Genomic DNA, 27008 nt, shown 5'->3' with positions numbered 1-27008 from the left:
GAAGGTCGACTGGTCATAATGTCCACATGGGTTTTTCACTGTTTTTTGAGCCGACATGTGCCGACAGGCGGTATTTCATGCCCTACCATCCACTAGGGCGTGGTGGGAGAATAAAATAGTGTGCTGAGAGCAGCGAGGCACCGTGCCCGAAGCATCGCGAGCGATGCGAGGGTCCGATTCTCATTGCCAACTGTGTCCATGTTGACTGTGTCGACATTCGGATAAAAAAACAGTGAAAAACCCATGTCGACCTTATGACCAGTCGACCTTTCCTCATGTCGACCTTTATGCAAATTCGACCTTAAGTCATGTTGACCGTGGCCCATGTCGACCTTAAGTAAGGTCGACCTTCCTGCCAGTCGACCTAGTGGGGTCGACCTAATGACTGTAGACCTAAGTTCATTCTGACAGATGTACCGATTCCGATATTCACTAGGCGACCTGCAATGAATACCATCCAAGTATGTTAATTCTAGTATAGTCAAAACCCATCAACAAAATCGCTTAGTCAAAATCGCTGTTGCATCTAGTAAAATGGCTTAGTCAAAATCGCTAAGTTGCTCACTAGCAAAAATCGATCCGTGTGTACACCCCTTTTAGTCAACTGATCTCTACCTTCAGCTGTGATGCCTCCTAGGACTATAACTGTACCACAGCTGACGTCACAGATCATTGGTTCACAAAGAAAGATCCAGCCAAACACTAATCTCTGGGTGCAGTGTGCAGACGAGGTTTATATTATAAACCTATTTAGAAACCTATTTTATATTATATAAAAGGTTTATATTAGTATCTGATATAGATGTGAGAGCTGCAGGGGGAATTTGGCTGATTTGTTGACAGTAATTAGGTCGACAGTTAACAGGACGACTACTATTGGTTGACAGTTAATAGGTTGGTACATGAAAAAGGTTGATGGGCTTTAGGATGACATTGCCAAAAGGTCAATACAAGCAAAAGGTTGGAATGAAAATGGTCAACACGGGAAAAAGTCGACATGAGTTTTTTAGTGGTTTATTTTAACGGACTTGTTCGTAAGGCCCCTATGGACATATCATATGCGTTACCTTGCATGTGTTACCCCGCCAACTCACCCGGCAGCTCATAGAGTTAGATTATAATAGTGCCCAAAGCACGGCGAGCACAGCCATACACTTATACAATGTCCATGTGTCAATGGGTGTGGATCATTTGGTCTACACCAACTAGGCCGACAAGCATTGGGTCAACACCACTAGGTCGACAGGCAGCAAGGTTGACATGGGTCTAGGTCGACATGGGTCTAGATCGACATGACATTATGTCGTCATGGGCAAGTTCGACGGGCAAAAGGTCGACATGGGGGTTTTCACTGTTTTTTTTACCCAAATGTTGACACAGTCAACATGGACACAGTTTGAAGTGCACCGCATCCGCATCCCCTGGCATCGCTTGCCAGTATTTTATTCTCTCACCATGCCATAGTGGATAGTAGGGCATGAAATACCGCCTGTTGGCACATGTTGGCTAAAAAAAAAGTGAAAAACCCCATGTCGACCTTTTGACTGTCGACCTAGCCCATGTCGACCTAATGCTGGAGTCGACCTAATGTCATGTCGACATAGACCCATGTCGACCTTGACCCATGTCGACCTAGTGGTGTCGAACCAATGCTTGTCGACCTAGTTGGTATAGACCTAATGACCGTATCCCGTGTCAATGTTGGTGCCCATGTCGGCATATTTCAACATAGACACCAAAAGAAAGCCTGCCGACCTTTTTCCTGTGTCGACCTAATTATCCACAACAGTGGCAGGAGAGGAAGCTGGAGATATTGATAAATATTTCCATAAATCAGAACATAAGTACATGCCTTTTAGAAAGTATTACTAAAGTAAATGTTAAACAACTAATAAAGTAACTAAGTAAAAAAAAAAAAAAACGATAATATTTTTAAAATGTGTTTTTGAACTCGATAAAATACAAAAGAAATTGTGTCCTTTTACCAAAACATACTACAAAGAATAAAATGTAAAATATTCCTTTCTATTTTACTTCTTAAAACCAAATTATGCACTTATCAGAACAATTGCATTTCAAGACAGTTGTCAGCAAAAAAAAAAGTCTCCCGCAGAACAGTGATAGAGCCTAGCAGTCTGACGGAGAGCTGGAGGGCAACTTTACATATCATTATTCTATGATCCCCCGCACGTAGCAGTAAAGAACGACTGTTATCTGTGGGGTAGAGTCACTTACAAAGGTGACAAAATGTACAAGCACATTTTCCTGAGACACAGCCAAGTTTCGGGACATACTGTCTGATTGAATCTAAACCAAATACTGCTGTAAGAAGACTTTCTAGAATGACAAACACAATGTCATCTACAGAGAACAATAGCATTGTGGTGGAGACAAGTTGAATGTCTTAGACAAATAAGGACAAGAACGACCACCTACGACGACTCTAGCTGTAGGTTTCCCACCCCATTTCTCCTATAGCCACTGCGTTATTTGGCTGTTATGGCAGCCTGGCCACATCGGTAGGAAAGAAACAAATGATAGTAATAAAGAACGCACAATTGCAGGGGAAATAGAGTTACCACCTCTTATTTCAGTTAAGTTTTGTTAAGTACTTTCTTAAATGACTTTTTAATTATGTACGCCATGTACTCATAGGAACGGAACCCTATCAGGAGATGTTGGTGTAATCACAGAGCAACCTCAGACAGGTTACCAATCGATACCAATGGGAACATGGAGAGAACTGCCTCAGGCCATCAACTGGGTGTCAATTTAGGTGCATCTGCTAAGCGGCTGCACATTAGATATAATTACACTACGTCTTAAGATGTCGGTCCATTTAATCTCAAATAATGCTATAGACAGTCAAAGGAGGGGTTTTTATTAATTGAATAGATGTTATAATTTAACAAAAGTAAGTTCAAGATCCAAATTTACAATAACAGTTGGTCAACTATGTCGTTTTAATGGGGAAACTATTATTGCCACTTGGGATGACTTTTTTCCTTAATGCAGTGCAAATCCTCTGTACACGGATTCTACTAACTGTCCAAGCAAACTAAAGGGTCAAGACACTCCGATAAAACAGCCTAACAGATTTGTGAAGCCAGACATCAGGAGCAAGAGGTTCACATTACACATGCCTTGATTCCATCATCCAATTCAGAAAGGTATAAATAGAGGCCCTTGGAAATCGGTCATCATTCTGCTCCTGAGGAAGGTGTGAGATCCACATCGAAACGCGTTGAGCCACCCACCATATAGTGTTGCGCCAGACCAGCTTACCAGTTTCAAGTTCTCCATCATTTACTGTCTCCATTTACTTACAAGCTGATGATATCTTCATTGGGTAAATACCAACCCCAGCTGGGTGTTCTCCTGGAACTCTTCATCCCTACTGGGCTACATACCTCTGCCCACTTCCAGCTCTAATCAAATAGGAGTAAGCCTTGACCATTGACTCTACATTGGCCTCTCATCTAAGGCTCCAATATAAGGGTGTGTATCCCCCACCCTTTTCAGATAACCACTATATTAGGTGGAACCCAGCGCTGTTCATCCATTCTTGCTCCCATAAAACACAGCCCATTCCATAACGTGACCTCCGACAGCCTGAGGATTGTGACAATGCAAAAAGTATCCATGCTTTCCGGCTGGTGTCTTTTTATCCCTCACTTAACTATCCCCTTTTTAGTTGCAGGAGATTCCAGATTTTTGGCATAGTCTCCTGCACCCCCAGAAGAGAGGGTGCTCCTCCCACATTCTGCCCGATTCTTATTGAAGCAGGCAGAATAGATAGACAATTAGTCTGTGCAGGGGGGGTGGAGCTAAAAGATGTGCATTTGCATCTTTTAACCCTGCCCCTTCATGTTAAAACTGCAAATCATGGCACTGATGTCACAACCCTTCTGCCTGAAGCACCCAGATTCCTCTCCCAGCTTCTTCCTGAGAGGAGCTTTCAAAAGTAGTTAAGTATGTCGTAACCCTACCACCCGCATGGTGTAATTTAACACTGAAAATTGAACATTGACTGATATGAATGTTAAAAATATTCTCTGTAAAGTGCAGCGGAATATTTATATAAGAAACTGTTAATAAATAATAAATAATAAACACGATGCAGGATTAGTCAGACCACATGACCAGATTGCAATCATTTACTTTCCACTGCCCGTTCCACTCTGTTTGTAGCATATAGCAATGGTGTATTGTCCATACAGGCTTTCTCATACCTCCCAACTGTCCCGGTTTTTGGGGACGTTCCAGCGTCCCTCCCGCGGCCGGCAGTGTTACTCTGCGGGGGGGGGGGGGGGTACGGCGTCTATTCAGCGGCGCAGTGGGTGAAAACGGGGCGCGGCCCAATTTGCATAAGCCGCGTAAGTGTCCCTATTCTTCAATTGAAAAGTTGGGAGGTATGCTTCCTGCTCCTGTAACAAATATGGTCATTCACAACGTATGGCTCAATGAGAGTCCTATGGAATTGGTCCCTGATTTGCTGCTCATCTGTAGGACGGAAGCATCCAGTAACCGTTAATGACCACAGGTCTTGCACCTGATTTGCTAATGCATGCAACAGTGCCGCAAGCACCAACAATTATTCCATGTTCAATGACCATCAGATTACATTAATTCTTCAGTGATACACTTCATTAGTCTCTGCATACCTTTGCATTTCTGTTCCTATATAAGTTCAGACATCACACGTCAGCATTATCTGCAGAATACCTATTTTGCATAACATTGCCTGGTGATCATAATAATTTGCCTACTCTGTGTATGCATATAAACAGTAATGCACTGAAGCACGTCAGAGGTGATTATTTGTTGTCATTTGTGACTTTCGTTTATTTTAAACCAGACATGTACAAACGATGGCCCGCCAGCTGTTGTGAAACTACAAGTCCCATCATGCTTTGCTACAGTTTTGTTATTAGGGAATGCTAAAACTATGGCAAGGCATGCTGGGATGTGTAGTTTCAGAACAGCTTGAGGGCCACAGTTTGGACATGCCTGTTTTAAACCTAAGGCCATCGCTTTTTTTAACTAAATATTTTTTTTATATATTTGGTCTTTTTTTTAATATTTAAAAACAGTTTATCTATCTGTTACTGTAAATGAATAATGCCGCTTTCCCACTGCTGAAATGGGTCATTACCCGTTTTTTTTTAAAGGGGTTTTTAAACGGCAAGAGCCATAAAGACCCTTTCCCACTGCAGCTTTTAAACGGTAAAAAATATGAGAGGGGGGGGGGATTTTAAAAAAAAAACAAACGGCGTGGGGTCCCTCCCACTGCCATAACCAGCACCAGGCTGAAGAGCCGGGGCTGGTATTAAAAAATCAGGAAACCCGACAAATAGGGCTTCGCTGATTTTTTAAAACCAGCCCCAGGCTCAAGGGCAGGGGCTGGTTCCCAAAATACGGGGGACAAAATGAGTAGGGGTCCCTCGTATTTTAAGAACCAGCCCCAGGCACAACCAGCCAGCAGGGTAATGCCACAGCCGGGGGACACTTATTATATAAGGTCCCGCGGCCAAAGCATTAACCCTACCGACCAGTCAGCCTGGCCAGGGGTCCTGGGGGAGTGGGGACCCCCCCCAATAAAGGGGTCCCCCCCTCCAGAACTTACCTGACCAGGCTGAAGCCTGGTGCTGTCCTCGATGCCCCTGGGCGGTGGGCAAAAATAGATGAAAAAGCTATTGTTTTAAACTGTGGAACTATGAGTCCCAGCAAGCCTCCCCCACAAGCTGGGACTTGGAGAACCACAAGTCCCAGCCTGCAGGGCATTAAAGGGCCCGCTGGGTCTTGTAGTTCCACAGTAAAAAAAATAGTTAAATAAACACACTGACAAGCCAGAAAAATAATAGTTTAATACATACATTACTATTATATATTACTCTTTCTGCTTGCATTTGCACTGTCTGTTTTAAAAATGCCCAGCTGTACCTCTAATGACTTTAGCTCTCCTGCTCTTCCATTGATAATAGGTGTCCCCCAACATTTTATTCTTGGCCCTCTTCTTCTCTGTCTCTACATGTCCTCCCTGGGTGAGCTTATTTGCTCACTTAACTTCCACTACCACCTCTATGCTGATAATACTAAAATCTACCGATCCTTTCCTGATCTCTCTCCCTCTATCCTCACTCATACCTCCAACTGTTTCTCTGCTGTCTACTCTTGGATGACCCAGCACTTTTTTAGACTTAAAATATTAAAGACTAAGCTGACCTCTTCCCACCCTCCTGCATAAAACCTGACAATCTCTCAACCTAACCTGTCTAAGCTCACTTCTTCGCCTTCTGTGTCACCCCAGTCTGTCTAACCCTCCCCTTTAGAATGTAAGCTCTCACGAGCAGGGCCCTCTCTCCTTATGTGCCTTTCTTAGAATATATAAACCTCTGCCACCCTGATAATTGCTTCAGTGTCCTGTCCCCTGGTGCACCTATCCATATTAACCATGTACTTGTCCGAAACTGTCTTGTACTGTAATTTGTTATGTGTTTTTGATTATAACTATGCTCTGTAAAGCGCTGCGGAATCTGTGTGCGCTATATAAGAAACTGTTAATAAATAAATAAATAAATACATTACACAAACACACTGATACTTACCTATCTTGAGCCCGTCGGTAGGTCCCTGGGTCCAGTCCGCTGGCTTGATTCTGGGGCTGGTCCGGGTCCGGGGCTCCAGGGCTGATGAGTTCGGGGTCCAGGATCCATAGTAATCCAAAGGGTTACCTGGGGAAGGAAATCCTACTCACCTGTCCTCTGGCGTCCACCCCGGCATCTTCAGTTCAAGTCGTGCTGCTCCCGGCTGCTGGCACCCGCTCTGCTGTACACTAGAGACGCAGAGATCCTTCATCCTCTGCGTCTCTACTCAGAATGAATTCTGGCCAATCTGAAGCTGAGAAAGTCGGCTCCTGGTTGGCCAGAATTCATTCTGAGTAGAGACGCCGAGGATGAAGGATCTCTGCGTCTCTAGTGTACAGCGGAGCGGGTACCAGCAGCCGGGAGCAACGCGACTTGAACTGAAGATGCCGGGGTGGACGCCAGAGGACAGGTGAGTAGGATCAGTCGAAAAAGCAAGAGTAACTCAGTAACCCCATTGTTAGGTTTTCTAGGAAAAACAGGAAAACATCCAGAATATTTGAACATCAAAGTCCAAGATCTAGTAGATTCCCATCAGTAGCATAAAAGGGGTCAGCACAACTGCCTCAGGGCAGTCAGATATAGAACAGCAAATAGTTCCAGTTTTGGGCAGACCTATAAAAGAGTACGCATCCATGATATGAACCGGTATAGTAGTAGGAAGAGCTGCAGGTTCAATAGATGTAGGCAAACCTCTCTCATCAACTTCAGCATACTGCTCTGGAGTGCAGGTAGAAGAGAGAATACCACCCTGTACATCATCAATCAGGTGGAGAAGTCTAGATGTAGAGGTGGACATCGCATGTAGTATTTGTTGAACAGTAGATTCCATATTATTTCAGCTGAAGAATGGCCACAGAGGAAGATGACAGTGGCTAACACACTGCCCAATACATAGAGCAGTGATTTTCAACCTTTTTCAGGTTGCGGCACACCGGACAAGACTTTAAAATTGCCAAGGCACACCAATGTGCTCAAGAGAAAAACTACTTAAAAAATTTGCTGATATGCCCACAATGCTCAGTGTTCCACTGCCTTTCGGAGCAGTCTGGACCCTACAGAGCCCCTACAATGCACACACACTCCCTCTTAGCCCCTGTTTATTGTTTATTAGCTAGTACACACACTCACCCACCATGTACCACAAAGTTTATAGCCCCTTTTCAAGCCCTGTCCCCTCTCACACAGGCGCCACACACGCCGCGTCCCGCCGCGACCCCTCTCTCAGTGTGTCAGTGTCTCCTCGCAGCCTGCTCACGGCCGCACCGCCTCTCCTCACACGCCGTGACCCGCTGTCCCGCGGCACACCTGGGAACTGGTACTGGTTGAAAATCACTAACATAGAGAATGACAGCTTGAAGTGAATCTAATATTAGTACACTGCGTTAAAATATTGTACTCCAGGGGATGAGTGGTCAATAATGCTCCCTATAGTATAGAGGGGAACTGTGGCAAAGCTTCCCAGCAATATTGCCAGTATGAAGGGATGAATGCATAAGGAATACCCACACACCCCAGTATGCAGTACCTTATATGGTACAAAGTGGTCCACAGGCACAATCAGCAGGGGGTAGGAGAATAGTACTGACGGGCTCTAGATAAATATAGGCAGAAATGGGAGCAGTAACCTGGGCCCTTGCAGCACCACGTTGACGTGGGTAATGGCATCCTTTAATATAATGGTGGAGGCTGCTGCTTCACGAGCCGCTGTGTTGCGGCAGCCGCCGCAGGGACAGCCACATGCAGATCAGTGGCGGCTCCCGCAGCAGCCCCGCTGCACAGCAATAACCGGATAGAGGGCCAGATGCACTAAGCTTCAAAAAATTATAAAATGGAGAGTGATAAACAGCCAGCCAATCAGCTACTACCTGCCAAGTCACAGGCTGTGTTTAAAAAATGTAAGACAGGAGCTGATTGGTTGGTTGTTTATCACTTTCCATTTGATCACTTTTGAAGCTTAGTGCATCTGACCAGGGCAGCCGAGAGGGGAGGGGAGCAGGTACTACCCGGGCCCAGGCTTGCTGGAGGGGCCCTGGTCCGTCCCTCCCCCCCTCCGTCTCTCTCTCTCGAGCAGCAGCACACACGTACAGCATCTGCTGTGTTGACAGCAGGCTCCGCATGAGTGTCTCACTGACAGTGTGAGAGCTCATGCTGAGCCTGCTATCAGCACAGCACATGCTGTACGTGTGTGCTGCTGCTGCTGAGGGGGGCAACAATAACACCCCCCCACCGTCCGTCCGTCGACTTTAAAGTGTTTTTTCACCCCCCTAAATGTTTTGGGGGCTTGGCCTAATCGCGAGGGTGGCCACGCCTCCAGTAATTAGGCCACCCCCCCCAAATTTTACCGGGGCCCGGCATACCTCTCGGCTGCCCTGCATCTGACCCAGAGGGAGACCGCAGACACCCTGAAGTATGTCAGCAGGTTCCAGGGACCACCAGCAACAGTGTGGGAGTAAAGAAGTCACTGTGGGTAATGTCAGGATTATTTAGCAGGATATCAGGGATGGAGAGCTAGGCACAAGAGCAGCTACTTCATGTCCCTCGCAGCCACGCCCCCCGACTTCTACAGTTTTAGGGGTACATTTAATAAAGCTTCTAAACAGGCCTCTAAGGAGGCAGACAAATGGACAGAATCTGGATTGGTTGTTATTGGCAACATCACCTCTTTTCATTTTTGGAAGCTTTAGTAAATGTATCCCTTAGGGGTACATTTACTAAGATGGGAGTTCTATTGAAGATGGGATGTTTCCCATAGCAACCAATCAAATTCTACCTTTTATTTATTTTGCACCTAATTGATTGGTTGCTATGGGCAACATTCCATTTTCAATAGAACTCCCATCTTAGTAAATTTGCCCCACATAGACAATTCACCTACGTTCACTGAGAATAAGAAGCACATGAGTGTGAGATGCTCGCATGCCCCATTTGCAGCAATGGGACGCGCATGTGTGATACGCTTGCACATCCCCATCTTGGTGAATGGCGTGCCAAGACAGAAATACATGGCATGCCCGCGGGATGAACACAGATGGATCCATCTGTATTAGCTGGATCATAGTTTTATGAATCTTTTCTAATGGTACAATTGGGGAGGGGGCAATGTTTACTAATTATCTAGAAAGATCTGATTGGTAATTGTATGATTAATTACTATGTTATAGAAATTGTATAGAAGACCAATAATATTGGCTGCCGTTCAGGGCTGGATTAAGGGGGGGGGGGGGGCGACTGTTGGCATGTACCCCTGGGCCCACCTTTATCTAGGGGACCCCGACGGATGGCATGTATTTACATTTTTTTTTTTTTTTAGCTAAAGGTTGTGTGCATGGCAGTGGGGTAGTGCTGCAGCTTCACCTATCTGTCAATGTGGCAATGATTGATGGTGCTGAGCATCGGGAGCCAAGGCACACTGATTGCACAAGCGTGCAGTGCATTACTGGGAGTTGACCCATGACATGGATTCGGTATGAAATCCCGACGGTCAAAATCCCGAATGGGTGATAATACCGACAAGGACAAAATCCCGACATTTAAGATCCTGACATGGTCAAAATACGACATATAGAATGTGCAGGTGAAACTGTCAACATGACTTTGGGTCGACAGGTCGCGAGGTCGATATGGGGTTTTTCACTGTTTTTTTTTACCCGAATGTCGACATAGTCGACATGGACACAGTTGGAGGTGAACCGCAGCGCCTCGCATTGCTCGCCATGCTTCGGGCACGGTGCCTCGCTGTGCTCGGCACACTATTTTATTCTCCCACCACGACCTAGTGGATGGTAGGGCATGAAATACCACCTGTGGGCACATGTCGGGTCAAAAAACAGTGAAAAAACCCATGTCGACCTCGCGACCTGTCGACCCAAAGTCATGTTGACAGTTTTACCTGTACATTCTATATGTCTGTATTTTGACCTTGTCGGGATTTTGTCCCTGTCAGTATTTTGACCGTTGGGATTTTGACTGCATCCCCACAAGATGTCAGAGGCTGAGAGGCTTATGCTGAGCTCTGCTTGGTGGAGCTGCTCATCATATGCTTCTCAGGCCCATGGATGACAGCAGCGGTTTTTAATCAGATGCAGTCATGGCTCCTCCTACAGAGTAAGGTACAGAGGGACAAACACAGGCTTTTCATGTGGTAATATATATATATATATATATATATATATATATATATATATATAAATGTCTATATTAATCCCCCCGCCCCCCGTGCAGTTACCCATTGACCAAGTTTATACTGACTTTACTCTGCGCTTTGACAGTATAATATTCTCCTGTGCAGTTTGCGGCCAGTAATGACAAGTGGGAGGTGGCCTCCCTGTCTAAAGTAACCCTGGTTCCCCAAAGGCTTAATCCGGCCCTGCTGCCATTATATGGACCTCCTTGGTTTCTGTGCCTAGAAATTGTGCATTTTTCAATTCTATATTGTTTTTCGAGATAAGATTGTGGATTGCAAGGATACTGTGTGTTTATCCCTATATATTTCATGTACTTTTCTTTCCTGCCCAATTAAAATGTAAATTATTATGAGAATGTTTTTTATTTAAAGTAGACCTATTTATACAGTAGGTAATGACACTGTTTATTACTCATTACATTGAAGACCTGACTCCTTCTAATTAATTGAGGTGTTGTGAAGGTTTGGTAAAAAGATTTTCAGATATGTTGTAGATATTAATAGACTTCTGCGCAGAGGTTACTCGTTTGCAAATTGTGTTACCATTTACACACCTGAGTCAGACAGCTTCATCTTCTGTAATTGCCTGAGAGAGAATAAAGGGCATTCCGCTCATACCAGACTCCTCATTATCATTTGTGTGATGGACAACCTGTATTTCTCAAACTTGCAAAAGGGGTTTTCGGAAATATAATATGTGATGTCATTTGTACCAGTTTTAGTACTTTGAATAACAAATTCCATAGTGCTGTAGAGCATTGTTTATGCATTCTGTGGCTGATTGTGAGTCGCACGCAAACCGGTTGTAGCTGCGAGTGCCCACGGAATCCTATTTATCCTAATTTATCTAATGCAAGAATCCCTAGGATGCCACAGATCCGTCAAAAACAGGCTTCCGTTCCACATTCACATGACACGCACAGAACGTTTGATACCCGTCACAACACTTCCATGATACTGCCATGACAGTCACACATAGAGCAGTATTCAATGCCGTGGCGAGGGGGTTTTCTTCAGGGAGGATGGCTTAATTTACGCAAGGAAAATCCATCCTCACTGTCAAACCACCTCGTACTCAATGTTTGGGAGAAATCCTCACCGTGAGAGGATGGTTAGGATCCCCTGAAACGGCGAGGTTCACTGCAAATGCAGCGAGTCTGCTGCATTTTGTAGTGAACCCTGCCATTTTAATGGCCGTACTCCCTGTTTCCACCTGAATGGAACCAGCGAGGTGAAAACAGTGAGTGAAAGGGAGGTAGTTGAATACTCTGATGGCGAGCTATCGGCACTGCTCACCATCATAGCTCGCCATCAGGGGCATTGTATACCCCTCAATGGCGAGTCTGCAGGGGGAGGGGGGTATGGCTGCAGTTTCAGTTCAAACTTCAAATAGAGGTGCCACACCACTGCCACCAACTGCCATTCCAAACTGACTCACTGGCAGTGAGTGTGGCTTCCCTGTTTGAATTTTGAACTGTACTGCAACCCCTCCTCTGGAGCCGCCACTGCACATGTCAGGACAGTACCCAGTTCTATCATTGCTTCTACTTCCTTAGCGTGTTATTCAATTGTTCTCACCCGATCTCCTGTCTAAAGTGATGGGAGATTGTGAGTTGATTGATCTTTTTTTTTGCACATATCGGTCAGGTTCAGCCACGCATTTGCACATTTTAGCTCACTACCCCTGGGCATAGCAAGCTGAAATGCTGGTTAAAAACAATTGAATACCACTCAAATGTTGGCACTGTTCATGGTATTTTGTCCCTTTTTGGGGAGGGATGTGGTCGTGCCTCCTGTATATATATGGCCACGCTCCTAGTATCCAGTGTCACAACCCTGATAATGTTTATAATTCATAATAAAGTCATACTGAATCAACAGGCTCAAACTACTGACATTATCTTGATAACTGTGTTTAAAACCCTTATGGGTCTATTTACTAATCATTGGAGAGAGATAAAGTCACAACCAACCAGCCCCATATTGTCATTTTTCAAACACAGACTGTAACGTGAGTGTTTGGAGATGACAGGTTGGAACATTATCTCTCTCCACCTTATTGCACTATAAGACTTAGTACATATAGAACTCTTATTATAAGACAAACAAAAACTACCAGCCAATCAGCTCTTAATGCCAATATTACAGGCTGCGTTTGGAAAATGACAGGAACGGTTTGGCTGGTACTTTATCTCTCCATTTTATCTCTCCCCAAGGGTTAGTACAGCTGCCCCATATTGTGCAAATTTTCCCCATTTTTTGGCACTTTCTAACCTAGGGCCAGATTCTCTAAGCTTCAAAAGTGATAAAATGGAGAGTGATAAACAGCCAGCCAATCAGCTCCTGTCTGACATTTTGTCAAACACAGTCTATGACATGGCAGGTAGGAGCTGATTGGCTGGCTGTTTATCACTCTCCATTTTATCACTTTTGAAGCTTAAAGAATCTGGCCCCTAGTTTTAAAACGACTGTTTGGTTGGAATACAGCAGTTCCTCTGATTCCTACCACTTCTGTATCATCTACGTTTTCACCTCAATTTGCAGATCAATATAGTCATAATTACGGCTAGAGAAATAATGTGGGTTATTTGCCATCACAATCACATTTCATTGCTGCACTCTACATCTACTATGTGATAGTTTGTCGGAGACTGTAAAAACACTGGGCCTGATTCAGAGCAGAGATTCAGAGCTGTACGCACACACTATTTTCTTATTTGCACTTGTGCAGTTATCAGCATGAGATGATGATGAGATTCAACTTTATTGTCATTACCCCAATACATCAGGACAACAAAAATGAGTTTAACATCCAACCCTACTTCAAACCATCTATTAGCCGGATGAGTTCTGTTCTTTAAAATATTTTGCGCCCGACGCAAACAGCACTAGGGAGTGGACGTGGACGGAGGACGTGGATGGAAAAACATTGCGAGTGACATTGAAAACGCAGGTGTGCGTAAGCCTGATAGGGGAGGGAGTACGATATCTATTGCAGCCCGGGTGTGCCTGTTTTCAAAGCAGCCGCAGAGTAAATCCGGGGCTACGCGGCGGCTGCGAACAGTGGAGGAATCTGTTGATGTTGAGTGAAATACGAATGTAGTTTGACATATTCGCTCAGATATGAATGGATGTGCATCCGTACTCATTAATTTGCTAACCGAGCAAATGCATTCGAAGGTGGGATTACACCAGCGGGGTGGAGGCAAACGCAATCACTGGCTGTTTGAATATGGACCTGTGCGGACAGGTCAGAATTGGCCCCTTTGTACGCAGCCGCTGGGATGTGCAAAGTCGCTAGTGGTTGTTTCAATACAATTCCAGGCGGCCACAACATTTGCATATTTTCACCATGCTGATGTGTACAGATTTGCAACTGCAAATATATATATATATATATATATATATATATATATATATATATATATATATATATGCAATCTAAATAATGACCACTATCCCAATACCTCTGAATTCTTAGTCCAAACATTTAGGCAGCATATGAGAGTACAATCTATCAGATCTCTGATATGAGGCCTAATTTAGCATGGATAAAATTGAGACATTATTGAACGTGAGGCCACACCTATTGTAGTGGGGGCAGACCCCTTGTACACGCTCATGCATCTTCAGTATGTGCAAAATGTTAATTTTTTTAGAATGTGTATGGGGGGGGGGGCGCACACATTTTTTATTGCAACCCAACCCTAACCCTAGGTCTAACCATAACTTCAGCCTGATCGTACCGCTAGATATAACCATAACTGCAGTCAAAACATAACCCTAGATCTAGCCATAACTGCAACTCAACCCTAACTCTAGATCTAGCCATAACTGCAGCCCACCCCTAACTCTAGATCTAGCCATAACTGCAGCCCAACCCTAACTCCAGATCTAACCATAACTGCGCCCAACCCTAACTCTAGATCTAGCCATAACTGCAGCCCAACCCTAACTCCAGATCTAACCATAACTGCGCCCAACCCTAACTCTAGATCTAGCCATAACTGCAACTCAACCCTAACTCTAGATCTAACCATAACAACCCTAACTCTAGATCTAGCCATAACTGCAACTCAACTCTAACTCTAGATCTAACCATAACAACCCTAACTCTAGATCTAGCCATAACTGCAACTCAACCCTAACCCTAGATCTAGCCATAACTGCAACTCAACTCTAACTCTAGATCTAACCATAACAACCCTAACTCTAGATCTAGCCATAACTGCAACCCAACCCTAACCCTAGGTCCAACCGTAACTGCAGCCCAACCCTAACTCTAGATCTAACCATAACTGCAACCCAACCCTAACCCTAGATCTATCCGTAACTGCAGCCCAACCCTAACTCTAGATCTAACCATAACTGCAACTCAACCCTAACTCTAGATATAACCATAACTGCAACTCAACCCTTACTCTAGAGCTAACCATAACTGCAACCCAACCCTAACTCTAGAGCTAACCATAACTGCAGCCCAACCCTAACTCTAGATCTAACCATAACTGCTGCCCAAACTTAACCCTAGATCTAACCATAACTGCATCTCAACCCTAACCCTAGATCTAACCATAACTGCAACTCAACCCTAACTCTAGATATAACCATAACTGCAACTCAACCCTAACTCTAGAGCTAACCATAACTGCAACCCAACCCTAATACTAGCCCTAACCACAGCTCAACCCTAACTTTAGCCATGATCACATACTCTCTTATCCTAATCTAAACTGCAGAATAACCGTAGCATTAACTCAAACCCTAACTGCAGCCTAACCTTAGTCCTAACTCTAACCACAGCCTAACCATAGCCCTATCTCTAATCATAAATGCAGCCTATCCCTAATTACAACCTAACTCTAACTCTAACAGCAACCTAACCCTACTTCTAACTCCAACCCTGACCACAGTCTAACCATAGCCCTAATGCTAACTATAAATGCAACCTAACCCTAACTCTAACAGCAACCTATCCCTAGCCCTAACTCCATTCCTGAACACAGCCTAACATTAGCATGGACTGTCGATATTGTCCCTGTCCACATTATGTCGACATTATGAAATGTTGACATTGTGAATGTCGGCCATGTTATATGTAAAAATGAATTGTACAGTTAACATCTTCAACATTTAACTTGGAGCACAGCTTTAAGGATAAAGTAATGCCATTATAATCACGGCTTATTTTCTCTTAATGACGTGGATACTTGTTGTGAGACCTGGTAGGCATATAGCACAGGTTCCCCTGTGACAAGTTTTGCCATGGCGGATCGTGATGCGCAGCGGTGGGTGGCGGGCAGGATGGCGGAAGGAGAAACAGATGAGTTATTTTGCAAATGATTTCTTACCGCTGGATCTCTCTGTAACTAAACTGCCGGAGACGGAATGTTTGATGTAAGGCGCAAGCACAGAATCTGATGAAAGAGATCTGGAGGCCACTGGGAATAGACAGAAAGCCTTTAGTGAGCAAGGCAGATGTCTTTCAGAGGACCTTGCTTTCTGTTACGGACATCAGACACATTTTAAGGAATCACATTATTTTTTATACAATGACTGTGTTACTGCTGCTATAAATGGAAATGTAGAGTTTAGCCGAGTCTGACTGGATTGAAAGCTTATTTATTCTCTTGGTCGTGTCAATCATTTCCAACACAGGAATATCTAAATCCATGAAGCTCAACCTTTCACATCGTTTTTTTCCACCTTGTACGGATATGTTTATACATTAAACTCAGTGACATCATACAGTAAAATCTGAAGCTGTTGGCTGTTCTGTGAGCACAGCTGAGGCCCTCACCCTATTGATGCTGTGGTCTTGGCATGGTAGCGAGATAACTGAAAAACAGTAGAATACTTGAAGAACGCTATAGGGGAGACATATAAGACCTTCTCTAGATGACAGATGGAGGAGTTACCACCTTCATCATCTTCTAATTATTATTTACCTAGTACCTTCTGTGAAATCATAGCTAGAACCTGGTTGGTACCTGTGGGCAACTTCTACTCTTTAAATGGTGTGATACATCCCCCCTATTATCTCTCAACAATCTAATTCTTTCACCAGCTGCAATTCTAGATGACCCCATGGAGTGCAGTAGGGGAGAGCGACTTTCAATTACACTGGCCAAGGACAGAATAAATCGGACCCCAGAGAGACAAGGAAAGTCCAAGCTGGAGGTGGACATATTTGAGCTTCTCAGAGACAGCGAGTACGAAACAGCAGAGACAAGTAAGATATTTCTTCTACTGCATACTTCTCTAGATCTGTATTTACATGATGGAATTTATCAACGTTAATCAACAGTAAATGTAAAATGTACATACAGACACAAGGCTGCCACTACCATATTCTCGTGAAATACCATGATGGCTGCTCCCCAACAGGGAATGGGTCTCCTTGCCTTCTCCAGTCCCATGAGCATACAGGAATTTGGTCTGCAATTTTGGTCACAGACTGTAGCCTCATTGTAAATGACAGAATGGGATTGTACCGGGAGGGGAAAGAAGGTTTCACATTTGCACATGTCAGTGCATGAGTGACCATATCTGAAGGTGTGCATGCCACTAATTTCCATTACTGGACCGAGTGATTTGCATTATGTCTCTCTGAATATGGCCAAATGAGACCACATTCTAGATGAGTGGATTTGTTGTTATTGTTTATAAAAGAAAGAACCCACCCAAACACAAGGAGAACGTTGTTACAGACCTTCATGCTTAGACTCAGCAGGGAAATCTAAATATATTTTTACCTGTTTTTATTGTAAATATATTATACAGTGCTGGACTTACGAAATCACGAAGGCCGGTCAGTCATCCGGCACCCAGAAATATTCACCACTCACAACGGTGATAATTCAAATACTTTTAATCTAGAGCAAGAAAATAAAATTTCCCCAAATTTCAAAGACTACTTTTTTACATCCGATGTAACAAAAAAAATATTCTTGAATCCATAATGCAATTTCGATGCTATTTATGTAGTTCAATTATTTACACTATGCTACATACTAACTATAGCTACTGATGCAATACACTAGTCTATGAAATAGTTTTATACATTTATAAAGCCAGTTTCTGATTCTGCCATCAACATCTTCAAGGTGGAGAGATAATAGGAGCTTTTATCTCCGTTAATTAACAGAAGGTTGTGCATGAGAAAATAATAATAATGACTGATGTTGTTCTTAACCTTTAGAAATCAGGGCTTTGCAGCCGGACACATCCTGGGAATTCTGGGCACACCCCCCCTGGAGTGATGAAAACAGGGTGTCTCAAGCCACGCCCTTTCTGGGGAGCTTTTCACAGTACCAGGTGTTAGTGACCCCAGTAATGCCCCTATGCATCTTACGATCTTATTTACATCCCTGACAGAATTACTTATAGTTAGTTCCGATTTAGAATAAGAATCTTTATGAATAAGCACATCACATCGTAGAGGCATTTTAACTCTAAAGGGGGGATTCAATTATTACACAAATTAGCAGCCAACAGATGGCACCCAATTCAATTGTGGCTATTCATTTCATGTCGGACTCATTCGTTTGGTCAGGTTTAGCCACTTGGCGGGGCTAAATCTGACCATAATAAGTGTTATCAGCGTGATATCCACCATCAGTACAATATCCTATGACTGTGCGCTACTTTATATAATAATTCAATTCCCCTCTAAGGGCCTGATTTTACAGGTAGATGCAGGGATGGCATCAGATGCCAGTGGCTGATGTTTCGGTCTGTGCAAGCGGGCACGTCACGGTCAGTGGCTACGACTGAAGATGTGGTTGCACTGTCACCACCACCCTTGTCCAGATGGAGTTTCTGCACCACTACAAGGCTGGTGAAATCTCCGATGGTCCGACCAATGTAGCAATTGAATCCACACATTGGCTGTGGTATTAGCATAAAAATACAATAGAGTGAGTAAAAAGATCTGGTAGCAGCTGCAATAGAACCTATGGGTTTGCATGGTCCTGTAGTTTCAGATAATGTCCAAATAACTAAAAGCTAAGCACAGATCAAAATAGGTGGAGCCACACCAACTGCTACCAGCTGCAGCTCAAACTGACTCACTGACAGGCCTAGGGTGCCTTGGATAAAATTCTAATATGATATGGCGCCTTTATTAAAAATGTTGGGAACTACTGAGCTAGACCATTCCCCTTATTGAATGTGCAAACAGCAGGTAGCTTTACATATCAGGGGATAAAAAAAATACAAAAAAAATAATTTGCGCTCTAACCTGATAAAAAGTTATAAAGTTCCGCACTATGTTTATGTTTGTTCTATAGTGTTGTTGTTTTTTTTTGCATTCCCCGCTCCATAAGGTAAGACGGGGACAATGAAACTTCCTACATAACAGTCTTGTCTTATCTGCTTTCTACAGTGTGCCAGATCCTTCCCAAAGGAGTTTTGGGTGTGCTAGGCCCATCTTACAGCCCGTCATCCAGTTCCATCATCAGCAACATCTGTGGCGAAAAGGAGGTTAGCCCCCACCAATAATAAATACTTTGAGCCATTTGCGTTTCTATTTTTGTATGACTCGTTGCTGTTGAATACTTAGTTTATATTGTATATTTTGCTTTTATTTGTCCATCTGTAACTATACCTATTAAGTGTAAATACATTTTAATTAAAATTGTTACTCTAATTCAGCATACAATAGGCAGGAGACAGTGATAAACTCTCAGGGGTTATAGGGCCTATTTCAGAACTGATCGATGGGCTGCTAATCCTTGGAGCCCAGCATTGAATTAGCCGCAGTCCCGGCAGAGTATAAACCCGCCCACGTGCATGGCTGTGAATCCCCTTGCAGCTGAGTGAATATCTATGAAATCCATTTGCATAAATGAGATGGAGAGAGAGGACAGGCTGCCGCTGCAGCGGTCTTTCTCCCCGGCTCAGCACACGGCACTGAGCAGCATGTGCTCAGCTGGGGAGAGAGACTGTGCTGTCATCTCTCTCCCCATTACCCAGCTCACTGCAAGGGAGGAGCAGGACCCAGGCAAAAAGTACCTCCCCCCCTCGACACCACTGGTCAGAGGCCCTCCGTTCAAATGCCTGGTGCCATCTGCTTTATCCCAACACTCCTTGAAAATGGCCGGGTGCCACCCACAAGAGCCATCTGTCAATCACCCTGCATACGGCCAGTGTTAAAAAGCCAATGTTGGCTTTATTCACACGTAGCCCTCACGCATGTGCAGGGCCGCCAGTGGGGGGGGGGGTCTAGGGGTACTTCAGTCCAGGGCCCCAAATAGAAATGGGGCCCGGATGGCAACATTGCGGTTAGTACCGAGCTGCAATATCCCTACAGACGCACACCCAAATGCACACGCCCCCAGGCCCAGTGCCTCCCCCGCCGCGTCACGCTGTCATTGACAGTGAGTGTACAACTGCAGCAGTGTGTCACTTACATGATTGCTGCTGCTGCTCATCCACCCAGCTGCTCCCGCCGCCACTTTCATTAACCATGGCATGACACAAGGTTATGTTGTAAACAAGTTTTATTGTTTTAATATACTGGTAGGTACATGTTACCTGGCTGTCGGTATATTTGCAATGTTTGAGTACACTTTGACTGTCTCAGTCATCTGTTTGCGGATCTCCTCCTCCCCTCTCACTGCCAGCAGCTCTCACCTCCAGTGGGCCATGCTATCCTTTCTTCAGCTCCCTAATGACCTCAGAGGCTAGCCCCTGTGCCATGCCCTCCCAGCCAATCAGAGAGGCCCATCCTCACAACCAATCAGCCAGCACCCCAACAGGAGAGCCATTCAGTGAGTAACAATGTGTTATAATCCACAAAACCCGGGTCGCACCCTTTCAGAAAGTCAGCGACCGGGGTTTTTGGAATTCAGACCCGGGAAAAACCCTGGTAAATTCCAGGTATTTTAGACCCAGGTTGACCCTTTCAGACAGAAAACAAAACCTGGGTCTACCCTCCTAAACGAGGGAAATTGAACTACATTAAAGACCACATACAAACGGACAGCTTTATTTTACATTTATTATTACACCTTCATGCACTTAATTAATTAATTCTCCTATCCAAGTCTACTGGTGTATGACAAGTGCGGTTCTGCCTCTCCTGCCCGCCGTCACTGGTGGCCATGGCTGTCTCACTAGAACTGGATGGCTGCATGTACCCCCAGCAAAATACATTATTTATCAAATAATTTGAAATGTAAATAAGTAAAGAGGGTTTGTCTGCTGAGGAATATCTGTTGGAGAATGAAGCCAAATTCAGCCCAACTCATTAATAGAGTGTGCTATGGATTTCCCGGCAAATGTAGCAGAATCCCATGAATTACTAAACAATATGTTAAGTAAACACTGTTTCAGAAAGGTCGGAAATTATGGCTGAACCTCATTAAAATAGATTTTTCTTTTCAGGTTTCACTTTAAAAGTCAATTTACCATTTATTTATTTATTTTTGCAAACATTGTTCATCTAATACTTATGCAACTGATTTTTTATTTTTCTCTTTTGCTATACCTCCCATTATTAATATATTACTTAGACTTTTTCCAGTATGGTCTTTATATTATGCATTTTATTTAATATTATTTTGTAAAAAACTACAAAATCTCATGTATTTCATCTACTTGTCTCATTATCTCCCAGCTCTTCTCCGCAAACCTTCCCTCACGTTCCTCTCTTTTCTTAGCTAAACTAAGTGTTTTGTTTTTTTTTGGAATCAGGTACCGCACATAAAAGTCTCCCCTGAGGAATTCTTAAGGTTTCAATTTCAGAGATTCACAACGTTAAACCTTCATCCCAGCAACACAGACATCAGTGCAGCTATTGGCGCAGTACTTACTTTCTTCAACAGCACCACGGCCTGTCTTATGTGTGCCAAAGCGGAGTGTAAGTACTTATCACTACAATAATCACCACGGCCTATCTTATGTGTGCCAAAGCGGAGTGTAAGTACTTATCACTACAATAATCACCACGGCCTGTCTTATGTGTGCCAAAGCGGAGTGTAAGTACTTATCACTACAATAATCACCACGGCCTATCTTATGTGTGCCAAAGCCCAGTGTAAGTACTTATCACTACAATAATCACCACGGCCTGTCTTATGTGTGCCAAAGCCCAGTGTGAGTACTTATCACTACAATAATCACCACCGCCTGTCTTATGTGTGCCAAAGCCCAGTGTAAGAACTTATCACTACAATAATCACCACGGCCTGTGTTATGTGTGCCAAAGCCCTGTGTAAGTACTTATCACTACAATAATCACCACAGCCTGTCTTATGTGTGCCAAAGCGGAGTGTAAGTACTTATCACTACAATAATCACCACGGCCTGTCTTATGTGTGCCAAAGCCCAGTGTAAGTACTTATCACAACAATAATCACCACAGATGTCTTATGTGTGCCAAAGCCCAGTGTAAGTACTTATCACTACAATAATCACCATGGCCTGTCTTATGTGTGCCAAAGCCCAGTGTAAGTACTTATCACTACAATAATCACCATGGCCTGTCTTATGTGTGCCAAAGCCCAGTGTGAGTACTTATCACTACAATAATCACCATGGCCTGTCTTATGTGTGCCAAAGCCCAGTGTAAGTACTTATCACTACAATAATCACCATGGCCTGTCTTATGTGTGCCAAAGCCCAGTGTAAGTACTTATCACTACAATAATCACCACAGATGTCTTATGTGTGCCAAAGCCCAGTGTAAGTACTTATCACTACGATAATCACCACGGCCTGTGTTATGTGTGCCAAAGCCCAGTGTAAGTACTTATCACTACAATAATCACCACTGCCTGTCTTATGTGTGCCAAAGCGGAGTGTAAGTACTTATCAGTACAATAATCACCACGGCCTGTCTTATGTGTGCCAAAGCCCAGTGTAAGTACTTATCACTACAATAATCACCACTGCCTGTCTTATGTGTGCCAAAGCGGAGTGTAAGTACTTATCACTACAATAATCACCATGGCCTGTCTTATGTGTGCCAAAGCCCAGTGTAAGTACTTATCACTACAATAATCACCACTACCTGTCTTATGTGTGCCAAAGCCCAGTGTAAGTACTTAGCACTGCAATAATCACCACGGCCTGTCTTATGTGTGCCAAAGCGGAGTGTAAGTACTTATCACTACAATAATCACCACGGCCTGTCTTATGTGTGCCAAAGCGGAGTGTAAGTACTTATCACTACAATAATCACCATGGCCTGTCTTATGTGTGCCAAAGCCCAGTGTAAGTACTTATCACTACAATAATCACCATGGCCTGTCTTATGTGTGCCAAAGCCCAGTGTAAGTACTTATCACTACAATAATCACCACTGCCTGTCTTATGTGTGCCAAAGCCCAGTGTAAGTACTTATCACTACAATAATCACCACGGCCTGTCTTATGTGTGCCAAAGCCCAGTGTAAGTACTTATCACTACAATAATCACCACGGCCTGTCTTATGTGTGCCAAAGCCCAGTGTAAGTACTTATCACTACAATAATCACCACTGCCTGTCTTATGTGTGCCAAAGCCCAGTGTAAGTACTTATCACTACAATAATCACCATGGCCTGTCTTATGTGTGCCAAAGCCCAGTGTAAGTACTTATCACTACAATAATCACCACTGCCTGTCTTATGTGTGCCAAAGCGGAGTGTAAGTACTTATCACTACAATAATCACCATGGCCTGTCTTATGTGTGCCAAAGCCCAGTGTAAGTACTTATCACTACAATAATCACCATGGCCTGTCTTATGTGTGCCAAAGCGGAATGTATGTACTAATCACTACAATAATCACCATGGCCTGTCTTATGTGTGCCAAAGCTCAGTGTAAGTACTTATCACCACAATAATCACCACGACCTGTCTTATGTGTGCCAAAGCCCAGTGTGAGTACTTATCACTACAATAATCACCAGGGCCTGTCTTATGTGTGCCAAAGCGGAGTGTAAGTACTTATCACCACAATAATCACCACAGCCTGTCTTATGTGTGCCAAAGCCCAGTGTAAGTACTTATCACTACAATAATCACCACGGCCTGTCTTATGTGTGCCAAAGGGATTCAGTATTGAATCCCGGCGGTCGGGATCCCGGCGTTCAGAATCCCGACGCCGGAATCCCGACAGCCGAAATGCCGACAAGGGGGGGACGTGGATCGCCACGCAGCGGGCCCGGTGCCTCGCTACGCTCGGCACACTAATTTATTCTCCCTCCAGGGGTGTCGTGGACACCCACGTAGGGAGAAAGTGTCGGCATTTCGGCGGTCGGGATTCCGGCGTCGGGATTCTGAACGCCGGGATCCCGACCGCCGGGATTGTAACTGCATCCCGTGCCGAAGCCCAGTGCAAGTACTTATCACTACAATAATCACCACGGCCTGACTTATGTGTGCCAAAGCCCAGTGTAAGTACTTAGCACTGCAATAATCACCACGGCCTGTCTTATGATTGCCAAAGCCCAGTGTAAGTACTTATCACTACAATAATCACCACGGCCTGTCTTATGATTGCCAAAGCCCAGTGTAAGTTGCTATAACTATAATCACCCGTCTACTGATTGCAAAAAAGGCAGTTAACCAGGTAAAATCATGCTGCACTGCAGGTGGGGCAGAGGTAACAGGTGCAGATAGATTTAAATTTTTTCAAACTGAAATCTAAATTGCAAAGTAAGCATAAAGCAGTGTAACATTTGCGGGCTCTATGCTAATGCATTCAGTATTTTCCCTGCACAAAATGTACAGGTATAAATGTACTTGATCCCCTATCATGGCAACATGGTTTGTTCCAGACAAAAAGTCACTTGCTTTTTTTTCTTTACTAAAGTTTCGTATATACGGAGCAATATGATCGCTGAGCAATATTGGCTTAATAATGCTGAGCAATACTGTATATTGTTCAGTGGTCCTATTGCTCAGTGTCCCGCTTTCATCAGCGACCAGAGATCTCTGGTCGATGAGAAAAATGGGACACTCTGCCTGCGGAAGCCACTGGCCCCGTGGGAGCAAGCTCCTGGCGTCCGTCGCCCTGTACGCACATTAATCAGGCCCATGGAGCAATGGCCATTGAATCAGATCCAGAGGTAATATTTAGTCTGATAAGGGTTACCGACATTTGCTGCTCTTCCGTACCGTTAGGTCTAAGTCTAATAAGTACGGTTTTACATGTTTAAGATATGAAAGATTCCTTGTGAGGATTTATCGTCCTGAATTGAATTACCAATTTTAAAATTGGGCAGCAAGAACTCAGAGAGACATAGAAGATTTACCAACATGATGGAAATGTGATGTCACTGGTCTCAGCAACAAATCAGACACTTGTTTGCATTGTTCCCACCTTGCTCTAAGCAGTGGTTCTCAAACTCGGTCCTCGTGACCCCACACAGTTCACGTTTTCCAGGTCACCCGACAGGTGCACTCATTACTGACTGACACATTTTTAAAGATCCACAGGTGGAGCTAATTATTTCACTTGATTCTGTGAGGAGACCTGCAAAACATGCACTCCCGAGGACCGAGTTTAAGAACCACTGTTCTAGAGTCACCAAAGCTAATTGCTGATTTGTTACTGAGACAGAGAGAGAGAGAGAGAGAGCGCGTCATAGTTCATGCTTGTCTGTATACTTTATAACAGCATAAATAAAATACATACACGTATTGGAAAAGCAAGACCCACTAAAATGGTTGTAAATTATACAGCATTAAACCAAAACATCTATTAGCTATATCATTTAGAATACATTTCACACTATGATTCCTGGCTGATCAAGTGCTGTACTATGAAAATCTTTGGAATTCTGCCACCACTATAATCATAATGAATACATCACTTTACAGCATTTATGTAGCAAAGAATAATGACTTAGTGGTAATGCCAGTTTGTTGCTTAGAATAGCGTAAGGAAGAAAAATAACATTATTCATAATAACATTGCCTAAAGACATGGCCTGTAAGCAAGACTATCATTAATAATAACAGCTTGATTTATTTTATTGATATTGTAAAACATTTTTCTTGTCAACTGTTTAAAGAAAACGTAGCTGATTATAATTCTCAAGTTCCTAACAGTTACGGCAGGTATGTGAGACGGAGTTGTATCAAGCAGTGACATCAGTGGAGAACTGGACCAGCAACCAATCAGCTTTGAGCTGACATTTACTAAGTACGGTCTATGAAATGATAGGTGCAAGCTGATTGGTTGGTACGGACAACTTCACACTACTTGATACATCATATATAACATTTGTTCTTGTAGATACTGGTAATTAAAAAAAACAGTATTACATTTGTTTTTTTTTGTTTTTTTTTTGCAGCTGGACTTATTGCATTTTAACGTCACATTTATAAAACTAGAAGCAAAGTAATTCTATATTTACGGGCAGGGCTATTTTTGTGCAGGCTCCAGCAGGAACTGAGGCCCTTATTCTAGTTCACTCTTTCAGACAAAATATTTCTTAGATGGACAAAACCATGTGCACTGCAGGTGAGGCAGGTGTTACTTGTGCAGAGACAATTAGATTTGGGTGGGGTTTTACACCTGCCTCACTTGCAGTGCACATGGTTTTGTCCATCTAAGAAATATTTTGTCAGAAAGAGTGAACTAGAATAATGGCCTTAGTTCCTGCTGAAGCCTGTACAAAAATAGCCCTGTGTACGGGATAGGTGACAATTTCACGGACATTAGGAACAAAATCTGTACAGTAATATCTGCAGGCGGATACAGAAATCCATTTAAAAAATAAATAAACCATAACAGTATTTTTTTAGTAAAAAAATTGGGATGCAAATAAATAACTTGTTAAGTTGACTCGTTCAACTTCGAGTGCCAAGCTAATTGTTCGAAATAGATGTGAACATTGCCAAGCAAACATTTTTATTCATCATAATGACCTGCAATGTTGACCTTATATAGGAAATATAATCTTTTTGAACATGTTTTTTTATTTGAATTTCTATAACAAATGTGAGCGACGCCGGCATTTTTAGCAGATATTTTGAACATTTCTCACAGAGATGTGTGCACTCAAAGGGTTAAGTGTGAACCCATCTGAACATATTGCACATTAAAAGTCCCATCGCGTGTGCAAATAATAAAAAAGTGTTATTTAAACCATGTGTGCGTGCATCGGTGTGTTATCATTACAGTACATAAGATCATGGAATTAAACTTTCAGCTTACTTCCACTCTGTACCTGCCATCGC

The 27008-nt window shown here is 43.5% G+C and overlaps 1 protein-coding gene across 7 annotated transcripts in view; it reads left to right on the top strand.

Moving 5' to 3' along the window:
- GRIK4 (glutamate ionotropic receptor kainate type subunit 4) overlaps positions 1–27008 on the top strand; it is a 234319-nt gene that overhangs the window by 120737 nt on the left and 86574 nt on the right. For 5 of the 7 annotated variants that reach the window (XM_083163052.1, XM_083163053.1, XM_083163056.1 and 2 more), the window contains exons 3-5: positions 16898–17062; positions 19217–19314; positions 21529–21694. In XM_083163052.1, the coding sequence (XP_083019178.1) occupies positions 16898–17062; positions 19217–19314; positions 21529–21694 (429 nt within the window). Of the gene's footprint in view, positions 1–16897; positions 17063–19216; positions 19315–21528; positions 21695–22966; positions 22991–23728; positions 23758–27008 lie in introns of those variants that run through there. The other 2 variants (XM_083163055.1, XM_083163054.1) reach the window with 2 other exon arrangements.

This window comes from Crinia signifera, chromosome 19, assembly GCF_055691185.1.
Source record: "Crinia signifera chromosome 19, ASM5569118v1, whole genome shotgun sequence".
Lineage (NCBI taxonomy): Eukaryota > Metazoa > Chordata > Amphibia > Anura > Myobatrachidae > Crinia > Crinia signifera.
This window is presented reverse-complemented; position numbering and strand designations above follow the sequence as displayed.